The sequence below is a fragment of the Plasmodium relictum genome, assembly GCF_900005765.1.
Source record: "Plasmodium relictum strain SGS1 genome assembly, contig: PRELSG_00_v1_174, whole genome shotgun sequence".
NCBI lineage: Eukaryota > Apicomplexa > Aconoidasida > Haemosporida > Plasmodiidae > Plasmodium > Plasmodium relictum.
The window spans coordinates 63,539-77,743 of record NW_021628359.1 but is presented as its reverse complement, the minus strand read 5'-3'; the positions used below and the strand labels follow the sequence as shown (position 1 = coordinate 77,743).

Below are 14,205 nucleotides of genomic sequence, written 5' to 3'. Positions count from 1 at the left end.
GTTTAATGACTTTGCTAGAGTATTAAACAAACAAATTAATAAAGAGCATGTATAACTAAGTATACGTTTATATATACATATTCGTTTTTATTATATATATATATACTGTTTTCTTATGATGCATAATATTTAATTGAAGTTAAATTTTACTGCATCTTTTAATAAACCTATTAACAGTTATGAATAAGTTTTTATTTACAAAGAATTAATATCTTCTTTTAATTAAAAACATACAAATAATTTATAACAATTTATTAAGTCAAAATTTTATGATATTCAATGTTATTTCAAGATATACATTGAATAATACATAAACATTTCTCTTATCTCTTAAGTTTTTAATAAGTTAACATTTCTTTCTTTTAATTTTTATTTACTTTAAAAATTAAAACATAACATAACATAACATTCCATTTATAAAACTCTTCCAAAAAAAAAAAATATTTAATTTTTTTTTTTTTTTTTTAATTACAAAGAAGTATATATATATAAATAAACAAACAAAAAAAAATAACTTTATTTTTTTTTTTTTTATATAGGACTAGCGTCAGTGCATGGCTAACTTGTACATATACAACTAGCAACTAGCTTAGCATGCTACAAAAGGTTAATAATACCTTTTATTAACCACATATATGATATACTGCGATTAAAATTTATAACATTGTATTATCTAGGTCGCTTGAAATATCTTCTATCTCTTTTTTCTTCTTGTACCTCTGTGGTATAGACCCTTTTGGACTGTTTTGTTTGCTCTTTTTTTTTAGAATATTTCTTTGCTTTTCTAGCCATTGTCTATTCCATAGAATATTTTGTTCTAATTTCGGGATTCTATTTTCTCCTTTCATGTTATTCTTTATTTGTAATCCTCTAATTTCTTTCATATGTTTCATTTCTTCTTTTTTCCAGTTCTCTTTCCACTCTAAAAACCAATCTTCTTTTTTCCATATATCCCATTGTCTTTTTTTCATCTCCACCAGAATATTCCATTTTGTTTTTTTATGTATGTCAACCATTTTGCTTTTCTCTTTTTTTTCCATCTCTATCAGAACATTCCATTTATTTTTTTTACTTGCATCAACCCTTTCCTGTTTCTCCATTCCTTTTTTATACACTTCTTCTTTTTTTTTTTTTTCTTCTATATATAACTTAAGATACTCATTTTGTATTGACTCCAATTCTTCTTTCTTACATTCTTCTATTATCGCCATATGTATTTCTATCAATAATCTGCATATCAACTTTTTCTTCTTTGTTTCATCTAATTGTTCCTTTACATCTTCTATTATTCTTTCATCTTTTTCAATTTTTTCCGATGAATTTTTTATTTCTTTTGCTTGTAATTCCTTATTATCTTCCTTTTCATAGTCGTTTAACACCTCCATAAACCAGCTTTCTTTATACCATTGTTCTGTAATCCCTAAATGACGCTTTAACCACTCTCTCCATATCATTTTTTGTTTCTCTAACATAGGATTTTCTATTATATCTTCTAATCCTTCTACCTGTTTTTCTTCTATTTTTTCTGAATAGATTTTTTCATAATTTTTCCATTCTTTCTTCAACTTATTAAACCATTCTTCCTTTTTCCATTTTTCTAACATCTTCGTATTCCTTTCTAACCATTCTTTCCACAGTAACGTTTGTTTCTCTAACATAATTTGACCAAATCCTTCGTCTACATGAGGTGTTTTTTCTTTGTTCAATGTATCTTCACATGATGCCTTTTTTTTTGTCCATTCTTCTATGCAAATTCGAAAAAAATCTTCTTTATTTGATTCCCATTCTTCTTTTTTACACTCTTCTAATACCATCATTTGTATTTCTAATATAGTCTTCCATTTCAACTTTTTTTTCATGGTTATAGAATTGAACTTTTTGTCTATATTTTCTATCTCACTTACTTTATATTTCTTCATTTTTTCTTCCCTTTTTCTCAAAATCTCTTTTTTTCTCTCTTCTGGAATATCATCTGCTGTTTCACACCCTTCTCCTATTTGTTCATGAGCCTTCTTCTCTTCTATACTCATTTTATACATTTCATTTTTATATTCTTTCTCTTTATTCTCGAACTCATCATCCAGCATTGTAAAACATTCTTCTTCATTTCCATTTTTTATCCATTTCTTTTGAATATTTTCCCAGTGTTTTTTCCATATAATTTTTTGCCTCTCTAACATAGGATTTCTAGTTCTTTCTTCATTTTCTTCTATCAAATTTTTTTCATTTATTTCTTTCATATATTTCTCTTCATTATTTTTCCACATTATCTTTAATTTTGTGAACCATTCTTCTCTTTTCAATCTTTCTATATCATCTTCTTTCTTCTCTGATATAGCATTACCACTAAACTCATTTATATACTCTAATACATCTGCTTTGCCATCTAAATGTTTCTCTATTTTCAATTCATATATGCTTGTTTTAATAAATTCATCTTTGTTTCTCTTCCATTCTTCTTTCTTACATTCTTCTAATATCATCATATGTATTTCTATCCACAATTTTTTCATTAATTTTTTGTTGTTGTTTATTATTTCATAGTTTCCTTCTTCCTTTAATTTCTCAATATTTTTATCAATTTCCTTTACATTTAAAATATTTTCTTTAGGTAATTCTTTCTTATATTCCCATTCTTCCTTTTCATATTCATTTAATAACTCGTTAAACCACTTCTCTTTACAACATTCTATGAACCATTTTCTTTGCTTTATTAACCAATGTTTCCATATTATTTTTTGCTTCTCTACCATAGTGTTTTTTCCTTCTTCCATTTCCATCAATTCTAATATATCTCTTTTTTTTCCATAATTTTCTTGTTCTTTTTCCCATTCTTTCTTCAAATTTTCAAACCATTTCTCCCTTTTCCATTTTTCCAATATTTCTTTGTTCCTTTCCATGTATTTATTCCAGAACAATTTTTTTCTCTCTAGTGAAATACTATTGCATTCTTCCTTTTCTGCTTCAACTGTATTTTCGTTTTCCAACAAATCCTCATATAATATATTATCATATTTCCATTCATCCAAACAAATTCGTAAAAAATCTTCTCTATGCAATTCCCACTCCTCTCTTTGGCATTCATCCAATATTTTCATATATATTTCTATAAATACCTCCTTTCTATGCATTTTTTTATTTGTTGATACTTTATCTTCTACATTGCTATCTTCATGCTTTACCCTTTCTTCATTCCAATACTTCGACTTTTTCATTTTCACATCTTTTTTTTTTTTTTCCTTATCATCTATAGATTCTTCCTTATTTTTTTCTTCTTCTGTTTGTTCTTTGGTTTGTATTACAAATTCATTTCTTAATCCTTCCAATTCTATTTCTTTACATTTTTCCTTTTCTTCAACATTTTCATTTTCAAAAGTGATTTCACATGATGGAAGTTGTATCCCATAAGATGATGCTAAGTGTTTTATGTTTTCTACTGGTTTTCTTTTAGTATATATACAAGTATTTGATGTGTCTTTTGACTGTACTTTTTTTTTTTTTTTTTTAATTTTCCCTTTCTTTGATTTACGTTTACCAATCCAGGAACCAATTGGAGTACACTGTAATATGTAACAAAAGTTAAGTATATACATTTTTTTTTTAAAAATAAGTATTTACAATCTTAAATGTTAATATTTCTTACTTTACAGAGAAGAAGAAAAATAAATATTCCAAAAATTATTGTACCTGATGAAATACCTAACAATATTAATATATTTCCTAGATTTTCATCACGGACTATATTGCGTGAAGGTATTACTGTAGGAGCATGTGGAATAGATGTAATTGAAGTAGTTGTATTCATTATACCACTTATATTATATTGATATATATTTTGATTTATAGTTCCAGATTGCACAGTAAAGGAATTAGTTGATGCACTACTATTGATAGTCAATGCATCTGCTGATAAAGTAGATGGTGTATTTGAATTAACCGTAGAAAATGATATAGCTGAAGTAGGTGTATTATTTAAGGTAGATGGAGAATCTGTAGAAGTTAAAGTATCTGTAGTAGTTTTAACTATGGAAGAAGAAAGTAAATTTATTGAACTAGATAAATTTTCTACAGTACTTGGAGTAGTTGAAATAGTTGAATTTCCTGTAACAGTCGTATTACTTGAAGATGGAACACTTATAATAGTTGTGCCTTTTGAATTGTATGGAATGACTGTGGTAGATGTTGTTGATAAATTATCTACAATAATCGTATTTCCTGAAGTAGATGAAACACCTAAAGGAATTGTATTGCTTCCATTAGATTCAGTAGTGAAAGTAGTAGAGGGAGTTGAAGTAAAAGTAGTTGAAGTTGGGGAAGTAATTGAAACAGGAGAATTGAATGGAGAATTTGTAGTACCTGATATAGATGAATTACTTGTAACAACTGTAGATATAATAGGTGCAGGTGGAGTAGTTATATTAGTTGGAGACAATGATGGGTTAGGTGTATATGTTATAGGTGGAGTAGTTTTATTTGTAATAAATATAGGGCTAATATTCATAATATCAGATGTATTTGTTCTTGTAAATAAAGGACTTGGGGTTGTAATTGTAGCTTTATTGAAATCATTTATTAGTGAACAATTTAGATTGACAACAATTTTATTTCTATATTCTTGTGTTTCATTTTTCAAAATTTTCCAATGATCATTGAAGGGCTTTATATCGGTTACATTCCATGTTTGTGAACTAGTAAAATTCTTTTCTTTCTCACTTAACCAATCATCAAATTCTGTGACATTAATTAAGCCTCTCTTAAACTTTATATTATAAATTTCCCTTTCATAACCAAATGTATACATCCAATTTCCTATATAATTGTATTTTGTAGTATTAAAATAAGAAGTAACACAAGTTTTAATTCTATTGTTTGCAGAACTTTGTCCTCCACTATACAACTCTTCATTTTTCAACTTATCCCAAATATCTGTATGATCTAAAGGAATGCCTTTCATAATATTATGTAAATCTATTTTCCTGCTAATAAACCATAAGTATAAACTTTCACATGCTGCATTATTTCTATTGAATTTTTTTTTTTCTTTACGTTTTTCTTGATCATATTTTTGTACCCAATGTAACATTATAGTAGTTCCCCCCTTATCATTATAAGTCCTCTCACAATTAGTAATATTAGATAATTTTTTTATTGCCTCTTTTCTTATATTTTCCCCAACAAACGTAGAATTATTTCCAAATACATTATTAGGACTTGAAATCATTAGGTATTCCCTATGACAATCAATAAGCTCAAGATAATTTTTGCAATTTTCATTATTGTCATTATCTTTTAATTCTTTCAGAAGTTTATCTCTTTCTTTGTTGAAATCATTCATCCATTTTTCCTTATTATCACTATTTCTTACAAATCTTTTTTTTCCTTTTCCTACTTCTATTCTTTCTCTTTCTTCATGCATTCTTTCTAATTATATTTTTGATATATCGATTGACTACTAAATAAATTTCATGAAATATAAAATAATCAAATCAATAAAAAGAATGTAGAAAAATCCTCACTTGCTTTACTCACTATAAAATTAATTTTTACAAATGCTTATTAACTATTCATAAATTACACTAAATAATTCAACGCAAAATTTATATTATTCTAAAATAGCTTTTTTAGATATATTTACATAATTCTTTATTAATTTATCATTTACTATAAATATTTACAATTTTTTACTTAATACATACATTATACAATCATTATTGCCCACAATTTTATCACCCCTATATTCTTCTTTTTCTTAAAAAAGAGAAGTAAATTATATTTTTTTTTTTTTTTTTAAGAAATAACAACAAAAAAATTAAAAAAAAAATCATTCATGGGCATATATGTAGTACATTTTTTTTTTTTTAGTATACATACTACATCATGCAATGTGTTATAAGAACTTTAGTGTTCAATAAAAGATATTATCGAATTTTCTGATATTTTAATAAGATATAAAAGATTATATATAAAAGTTTCTAGTGCATGCGTGATTTTCAAAATGTGCCTATATAAAGATATATATATACATATATAAGATATACATAATAAAATAGTGATAATAAAGTATATGCGCATTCATTCATGTATAAAAAAATTTCTTTTTTGAGTTTTTTTCTTTTTTAAGAGAAAAAAATAAGAAAAATTTCTTTTTACATATAAAGTTATTACATGAATAAAAATTATTAAAAAACATGATTATAATTAGAATATAAATTCAATTTATTTTTCTTATATTATTGATTTATTAATTGCCTTCTCAAAGACTTTGCTAGAGTATTAAACCAACAAATTAATAAAGAACATGCATAACTAAATATACGTTTTTATTTATATATATACTTATTTTATTATATATATAATGGCTTCTTATAATGCATAATATTTAATTTGAATTAAATTATACTGTATTGTTTAACAGATATATATTTAGTTTAATAAATGTATTTTTATTTACAAAAAATAAGTATATTCTTTTAATTAAAAACATTCACAAAATTTATACCAAAAATTAAAAATTAAACTCTAATTTATTCAATGTTATTTCAAAATATACATATTAAATACAACATAAGCATTATGCTTTTAATGTATTAATTTTTATATATGTAAAAATTAATTCACTTTTTCTTTTCTAAAAGCACCCACCCCAAAAAAAAAATTATTTTTAATTTTTTTTTTTAAAATTACAAAGATGTATAAAAAAAAAATAAGAAAAAAAAAATATCACTTTATATTTTTTTTTCTTTTTTTTAAATTAGTGTCAGTGAGTGGCTGAGTTATATTTTTTCTGACTAGTAGATCACTTTATTTTACAAATGGTTAATATTAATTTTTTTATCAACCACTTATTGTGGGTTTTAGTTTAAAAGTAATTTAATTAATTCTGTATTATTGATTTATTAATTTTCTGCTCAAAGACTTTGCTAGAGTATTGAACAAACAAATTAGTAAAGAGCATACATAACTAAATATACGTTTATATGTATATATATATATATTGGCATTTTAAAATGTACAATATTTATACTATACATTAAATTATTCTGTATTTGATTTATTAATTACCTGCTCAAAAACTTTGCTAGAGTATTGGTTAATAAAAGTATGTATATTAACTTTTTGCATATAATAACTAGCTAAAATATCAATAAAAAAATTTAGCTTCGCACACAATGTTATCAACGCCAATAATGCATCTTTAGATAAATAATCAATAGAAAAAAAAAATTCTTTAATTTTTTTTAACATTCTGGTTTTGTAAATAAAGATATTATTTTAATTTTTTTTTTTTTTTGGATATATTTTTTGGAAAGAAAAATATATAATATTTTAAAAAAAATAAACAAATTTTAAAATCAGAGATTTTTTAGGACGTTGATTTATTAATTGGTCGTTTAATGACTTTGCTAGAGTATTAAACAAGCAAATTAATAAAGAGCATTTATGACTGAGTTAAAATTTTATTACTCTTTTAATAGACTTATTAATTGTTATAAATGAGTTTTTATTTACAAAGAATTACTTATTCTTTTAATTAAAAACATACATACAAACTATAACAATTAATAAAGTCAAAACTTTATATTATTCAATGTTATTTCAAAATATAACATTGATTATAACAAAACTTTATTAATTTTATCTTTTAATTTTATAAAAGATAATTAAATTTTTATTTACTAAAAATTTCTCACCAAAAAAAAAAAAATTATTTTTTTTTTTTTTAAAATATTTCAAAAGCAAAATAAAAAAACACAAAAAAAAAATATATATATATATTTTTTCTTTTTTTTATTAGTGTCAGTACATATTAGTTTGTACATATACATACACTAAACTAGCTTAGTGTACTACAAAAATTATAATATCCTTTGTTAATCAGTCAGTGCATGGGTACTTGTATATACACGTACAGTAACCTAGCATATTGTACTGAAAAAGATTAATAATAGCTTTTATTAACCAGATGTACAAACTTAAGTGAAAGACATCTTTAATCAAAAATATTTTTTATGTATGTTTATATAAGATATTTACTAAACGTAAATATATGTTGACTATTGAATACTTATAAATTATTAAATAATTACTTGTATGTGGGTTTTTAGTTAAAAGAGTATACTTATGATTTGTAAATAAAAACTCCTTTATAACAGTTTAACATGTTTATTAAAAGATGTAACGAAATTTAAATTAAATTAAATACTATGCATCATAAGAAACCATTATATATATAATAAAAACAAGTATATATATATTTAAAAACGTGTATTTATTTATACATGCTCTTTATTAATTTGCTTGTTTAATACCCTAACAAAGTCATTAGAAGGGCAATTAATAAATCATTGACAAACATATATTTACCTTGACCAATGAATACTTATTTACAAAGAATAAATATATTCTTTTAATTTAAAAAAGAACACAAATAATTAAGTTATAACTAATAACAAAATTAGATTTTAAATTATTCACTGTTATTTCAAAATGTATAAATCGAACACAATATAAACATTATACTTTTTATTTACTAAAATAAAATAAAAAGTTTTTTCATTACAACTTTTTATACTTTAATTTTTACATAAGCAAAAATTAATTCTTCATTTATCATTCAACAAGCAACAAAAAAAAAATTAGAATCTCTTTTTTTTTTTTTTTAAAACAACAAATATATAAAGAATAAAATTAACAAAAAAAAAATATAGATATATATAAATTTTTTTTTTTTAACTAGAATTATGGCATGGTCGACTTGTATTTTACTAGGTAGTATGCCAACTTTATATATTATAAAAAGTCAATAACGTCTTTCATTAACCAATAATTTAGCAAATAATATTTTTGAGTTATATATTTGCTTTATTAAATATACTTTTGATTTAACTAAAATAAAGTTCTAATAAAAAGAAAATTTTTTTTTTCTAATTAATTAGACTGGAAAAACACTTTTTTTCATTAATAATTATTATAGATTTTATTATATTTCATTTATCTATAAATTTCAGTGATTCAAAAATAAAAATAAGTCTTTAAGTTTTTTTTATTATTTCTCATAAATTATATAGTTTAGTAAAACAATTTATTGTCATGCTTAAGAAAAAAATAATAATAAAAAATAATTATAAATTTTTTTTTTTTTTTTGACTAACTTGTTCACATGTCTAGCTCTCTTTTTTCTACATGAACAGTTAATTATTATATTACAAAAGTTTAATAATATCTTTTATTGATCAGCAGTTTATATAATATTTTATTTATAGTTAATTATTTAAAAAAAAAAAACATAAATTAAAAGAAATAATAATTAAAAGTTAAAAAAAATTATTCATGAATTACTTTTTTTTATTTTTTTTTACTTTTGTTGATTCCTAAAAATTTTTAAAGTAAATTATTATTGGGGATAAAAAATTATTAATAAGTTTAATTATTAAAATTTTTAAATGAATAAGGATGATTTATTTGATTTATTAATTGCCCATTTAATGACTTTGCTAAGGTATTTAATGAGCAATGTAATAAAGAGCATTTTTGCAATGTGTTTAATCTTTTTATTTGTTTACGCTTTTACTTTTTAGTGAAGTTGCATAAAGATGATAACATATACTTAACATGTAATAAATATCTTATATAAACATAAATACGTAATATCTTTGATTAAAGATAATGTCTTTTACTTAAGTTTATATATTCTTAAAACTTCATTTTTTTTTGGAAAAAAAATGAATTCCCCCCCAAAAAATTAAAAATAATATCTTTCTTTATGAAAACCCAAATGTTAAAAAAATTAATTTAAAGAATTTTTTTTTTTTTTAATTTATTTAAAAACTCATGATTGGAGTTGATAACATTGTGTGCTAAGCTAAATCTCTTCATTGTTATTTTAGCTAGTTATTATATACAAAAAGTTAATATGCATACTTTTATTAACTATTATTATAATCAATAGTTTGAATCTTGAATATAATAAAATATACGTAAAATAAAAATTATTAATTTTATTTATATAATTGATTATATAAAAAAAAATATATTTATATTCATTATGTAATTTCATTATAAATAAAATTAGTAAAGATTCTTATACATGCTCTCTACTAATTTGATCTCTGATTTATTAATTGGATGTTCAATGACTTTGCTAGAATATTAAGCAAATAAATTAATAAAGAGAATGTATAACTGATTTATTGGTTACCTGTTCAATGAATTTGCTAAAGTATTAAACAAACAAATTAATAAAGAAGATATATAACTAGATATACTGATTCTAATATATATACTTATTTTTACTATATATAGAAAATATTTATAATATATAACATTTACATTAAAAAAAAGCACACTAAATTTATAACAAATAATAAAAACTCTAAGTTATTCAATGTTATTTCAAAATATATAAATCGAATACTACATAAAAGTTACACTTTTCATACATTAATTTTTATATTTTAATAAAAAATTAATAATATCTCAATTCAAAAATATCAACAACCTTAAAAAAAAAATTAAAATGTCTTTTTTTTTTAATTACTAGGATATATAAAAATAAAATAGACAAATCAAATATAGCACATATCATACTTTTTATTTATTAAAAAAAAATTTTTTTTTTAATGATAATTAAAATAATATATGTAAATATAATAAAAAAAAATATATACAGCCATATATTTTTTTATTATTAGCGTCAGTGATTAGTTGGTATATTCTTTGTTTTGACTCATAAGCTGAGTTTACATATCATGAAAGGTTAATAATATCTTTTATTAACCAACTGTTTAAATATTTTGAAAGTATTAAAACAGACAATTAATAAATCAACACATCTAAAAAATAATTCTATAATTTATCAACAAAAATAATAAGAAATAATATATATCATTTCCATCCAAATACAAAAAAAAAATTATAAAAACAAAAAAACATAATATCTTTTTTCTTTTTATTAAGCAGAGAATATATATAGCTAACTCTATATTTTAGTATAAATAAATATTGTTTCTCAAAAGGTTAATAATATATTTTATTAGCCAAATATAGAAGAAAGTTATTTTCTAAAATAATAAATTAGGGCAAAAGAAAAATTTCGCTGACAATGGTTAAAGATATGATTAGTTTTTTATGAAATAATAGTTAGCAAAATGTAATGAAAAAATAAGTATAGTTTTAATTAAAATGATTATTTAAAATTTATTCTTATATTTTATTTCGACTCTCTCATGTGTTAAAATGATTGAATTTATTACAAGGGATAAAGGAAGTAATAAAAAAATATATCTTGGGAAGGTTATAAAAGTGAAATAATTTACAATAAATAATATAAAAATAAAAAGGGATGAGAAAAATGCAAAGGATGAGAAAATCAGTTTTAGATTACTTTTGCATTTGCTTAAAATTTTCTTATTACATTTTACTTCATTATTTCTCTCTTTTGTGACCATTTCATTTCCTTGTTCTACATCCATATTTTGCTTTATCTCATTTTGTTCATTCTTTGATTCTAAATATGCTTCCATCATATCTTGCTGCTCCCATAATCTTAACTTACTTTTTGTTTGTTCTATTGTATCATTGCTTTCTGCTAATGATCTTTTAGGTCCTAAATCTAGTATGTTTTTTAAGTCATTTTTGTAATTCCAAGATCTATAAGAATCCAACTAAAATAACAAGAAAACATTCGATATATAAAAAGAGGGATTATTTTTTATTAATATCATTTTGATTTAAAGAAACTGGAAAAAAAAAAAAATAAATATTTTTAGATATTATTATTATCCTACAGTATTAGAACATTGTAATATCCAAATTGAAATGGTAAATATAAAAAACTTTATAAGAAAATATAATATATTTGTTTTCTCTTTTTTAATATATATTTCTAATGTTGACATATCTGTAGTAGTAAAGCCCTTAGTTACGTGAGAATAATATCTGGGATGCATCCTATAATTCGATATAAAGATAATATTATTTTTCTTGTTCATATTTTTTTTAATTAAAATTATCTCTTAAAGAAAATAATAATTTATTATTTACAATTTTTTTTATGCTTAGTAAGAAGATCAAATAAAACAATTTAATTTAAAAAATAAATCTTTAAATTTGAAAAGAAATAAGATTTTTCTTTTTTTTATAAAGAAAAGAAAAAATTAAAAATAAATTTATGTATATATATACATATTTATGAACTATTTTAATATACCAAGGAGCATAAAAATATTAGAGCAAAGTAGTTAATTATATTACTATATAGTATTGCTTAAACTGATAATTTTATGTTACTTTATTATAACTACGTAGTAAAGAATGTATAATTGCGTTAATTTTAAACTTAATAAACTTCCAAATTCTTAAAAAAAAAGCTTATGTTTTTATTGATATTAAATTTTATTTTAAATGAATATATTTTATATTTTTAGTTATAAATGATTTTTTTTTTTATTGTAGTAATATGCATAAATGCATACTAGTAACTATTATTAATCCTTCCTTTATTTTTATAGAAATATTATTATTTTCTTTTCAAAAAATATATATATGCATGTGCCCAATTTCATATTTAATTATAATTTTTCATCACATTTTAAATAATAATACATAGTAAAATCATTATGTTACCATTAAAAGAAAATTAAAATAATTATTGATTGCATTCTTAATGTATATTTTATAGGATATATCCTCTTTATATTTTTTATTATTAAATTATAATTATTGCTATTTTTAAAGTTTTTATAAATTTGTGCAATATTATTATTTTTTTATTTATTTTTTTCTTTTTTTTTCTTTTTTTTTTTTTCTTTAGATATTTTTAGTGTTATATAATAATTTTTACATAAAAGAATTTCTTCATGCACAAATTTTTAATTCATTTTATTTCTTCCTATAATTGATTAATAATTTACTGTACATCATCCTAGTACTAATTTATAATAAGAAGTAAAATTATTATCCAATAAATTTAACTAAAAAAAAACACCATAAATTGTGTTTAGAATTTATATGATATAATACACCTTAATATCTATAAGATTATTATAACCATGTTTATAATTTATATTATAAAGTAATTATTTTTATATTTTCTATTTTTCTTTTCTTTTATCGGAATTAATAATATGTGCATATATTACCTTAAGCACAAAAATACAGTTTAAAATAATTAGCATTGTCTGATACATGAATATTATTCTTAATTTATTCTTTATTTATAATTTTATTATTTTTCATTTATTTTTTATTTTAAAGAAAAGGAAAAATTATTACTTGAAATTTTTCTTTTAAAGAAATTATTAAAAAATATATTTAATTGCTAATGATAAATATTTAATATATATATGCCCAAAATTTAATATTTAATGCTATTTTGACAATTTTAATACACAACATTCTTACAAGTATTTTAAATGAAAAATTAAAAAAATATTTAAAGTATTTTTTCTTCATAAATATTTTAGGATTTGTCATTTTTATGTTGAATTTTAAAATTTTAATTATTTAATTCATTTTTTTTTTTAAATTATTAATATTAGTTATACCTAAAAATAAATAAATTTATAAATATATAAAAAAAAAATTAACAAGAAAAATAATGATATCTCGAATATTATTGCATATCCCAGGTACTACTTCTATGTGGATGAATGTTTTAATACCAAAGATATGTTAACTATATATATCTTAAAAAAAAAAATATACATTTGATTTATTAATTTCCTGTTTAATGAGTTTGATGAAGTATCAAAAACGCAAATTAATAAAGAGTATGTATAATTAAACATGTTGATTTTTAGTGTATATACTTATTCTTATATTATACATAGAAATATTTATCATTTATAATATTTAATTTGTACGAAGCAATTTTATATCTCCTAACAAAGGTATATTTACTTTGACATATGTGTACTTATTTACAAATAATGAGTATATTCTTTTAACTTAGAAATACACACAAATAATTAATTTATAACAAATAACAAAATTAAACCCTAAGTTATTCACTGTTATTTCAAAATATACAAATTGAATATAATACAAGCATTATACTTTTTATAAAGAGAAATAAAAAGTTTTCTTATAAACATTTTTCATGCATTAATTTTTATATAAGTAAAAATGAATTCCTTCTTCAATTTAGAAATTCTATCCAAAAAAATATATATATATATATATATATATTTTTTTTTTTAACTAGAG

At 20.9% G+C, this 14,205-nt stretch overlaps 2 protein-coding genes across 2 annotated transcripts; both read right to left on the bottom strand.

Annotated features, from left to right (window-relative positions):
- Positions 1-656: 656 nt before the first annotated feature.
- On the bottom strand, positions 657-5,416 carry PRELSG_0016800 (surface-associated interspersed protein (SURFIN); the record flags this gene model as incomplete). The annotated part of the gene is made up of 2 exons (XM_028679666.1): positions 657-3,560; positions 3,644-5,416. 2 exons carry the CDS (start codon positions 5,414-5,416, stop codon positions 657-659), a joined length of 4,677 nt encoding a protein of 1,558 aa, XP_028531027.1.
- A 5,773-nt stretch (positions 5,417-11,189) lies between these two features.
- Positions 11,190-11,990, bottom strand: PRELSG_0016700 (fam-h protein; the record flags this gene model as incomplete). Its single annotated transcript, XM_028678555.1, has 2 exons — positions 11,190-11,663; positions 11,787-11,990. The coding sequence occupies 2 exons, from the start codon at positions 11,988-11,990 to the stop codon at positions 11,190-11,192; spliced, it is 678 nt and encodes a 225-aa protein (XP_028531026.1).
- Positions 11,991-14,205: the final 2,215 nt, after the last annotated feature.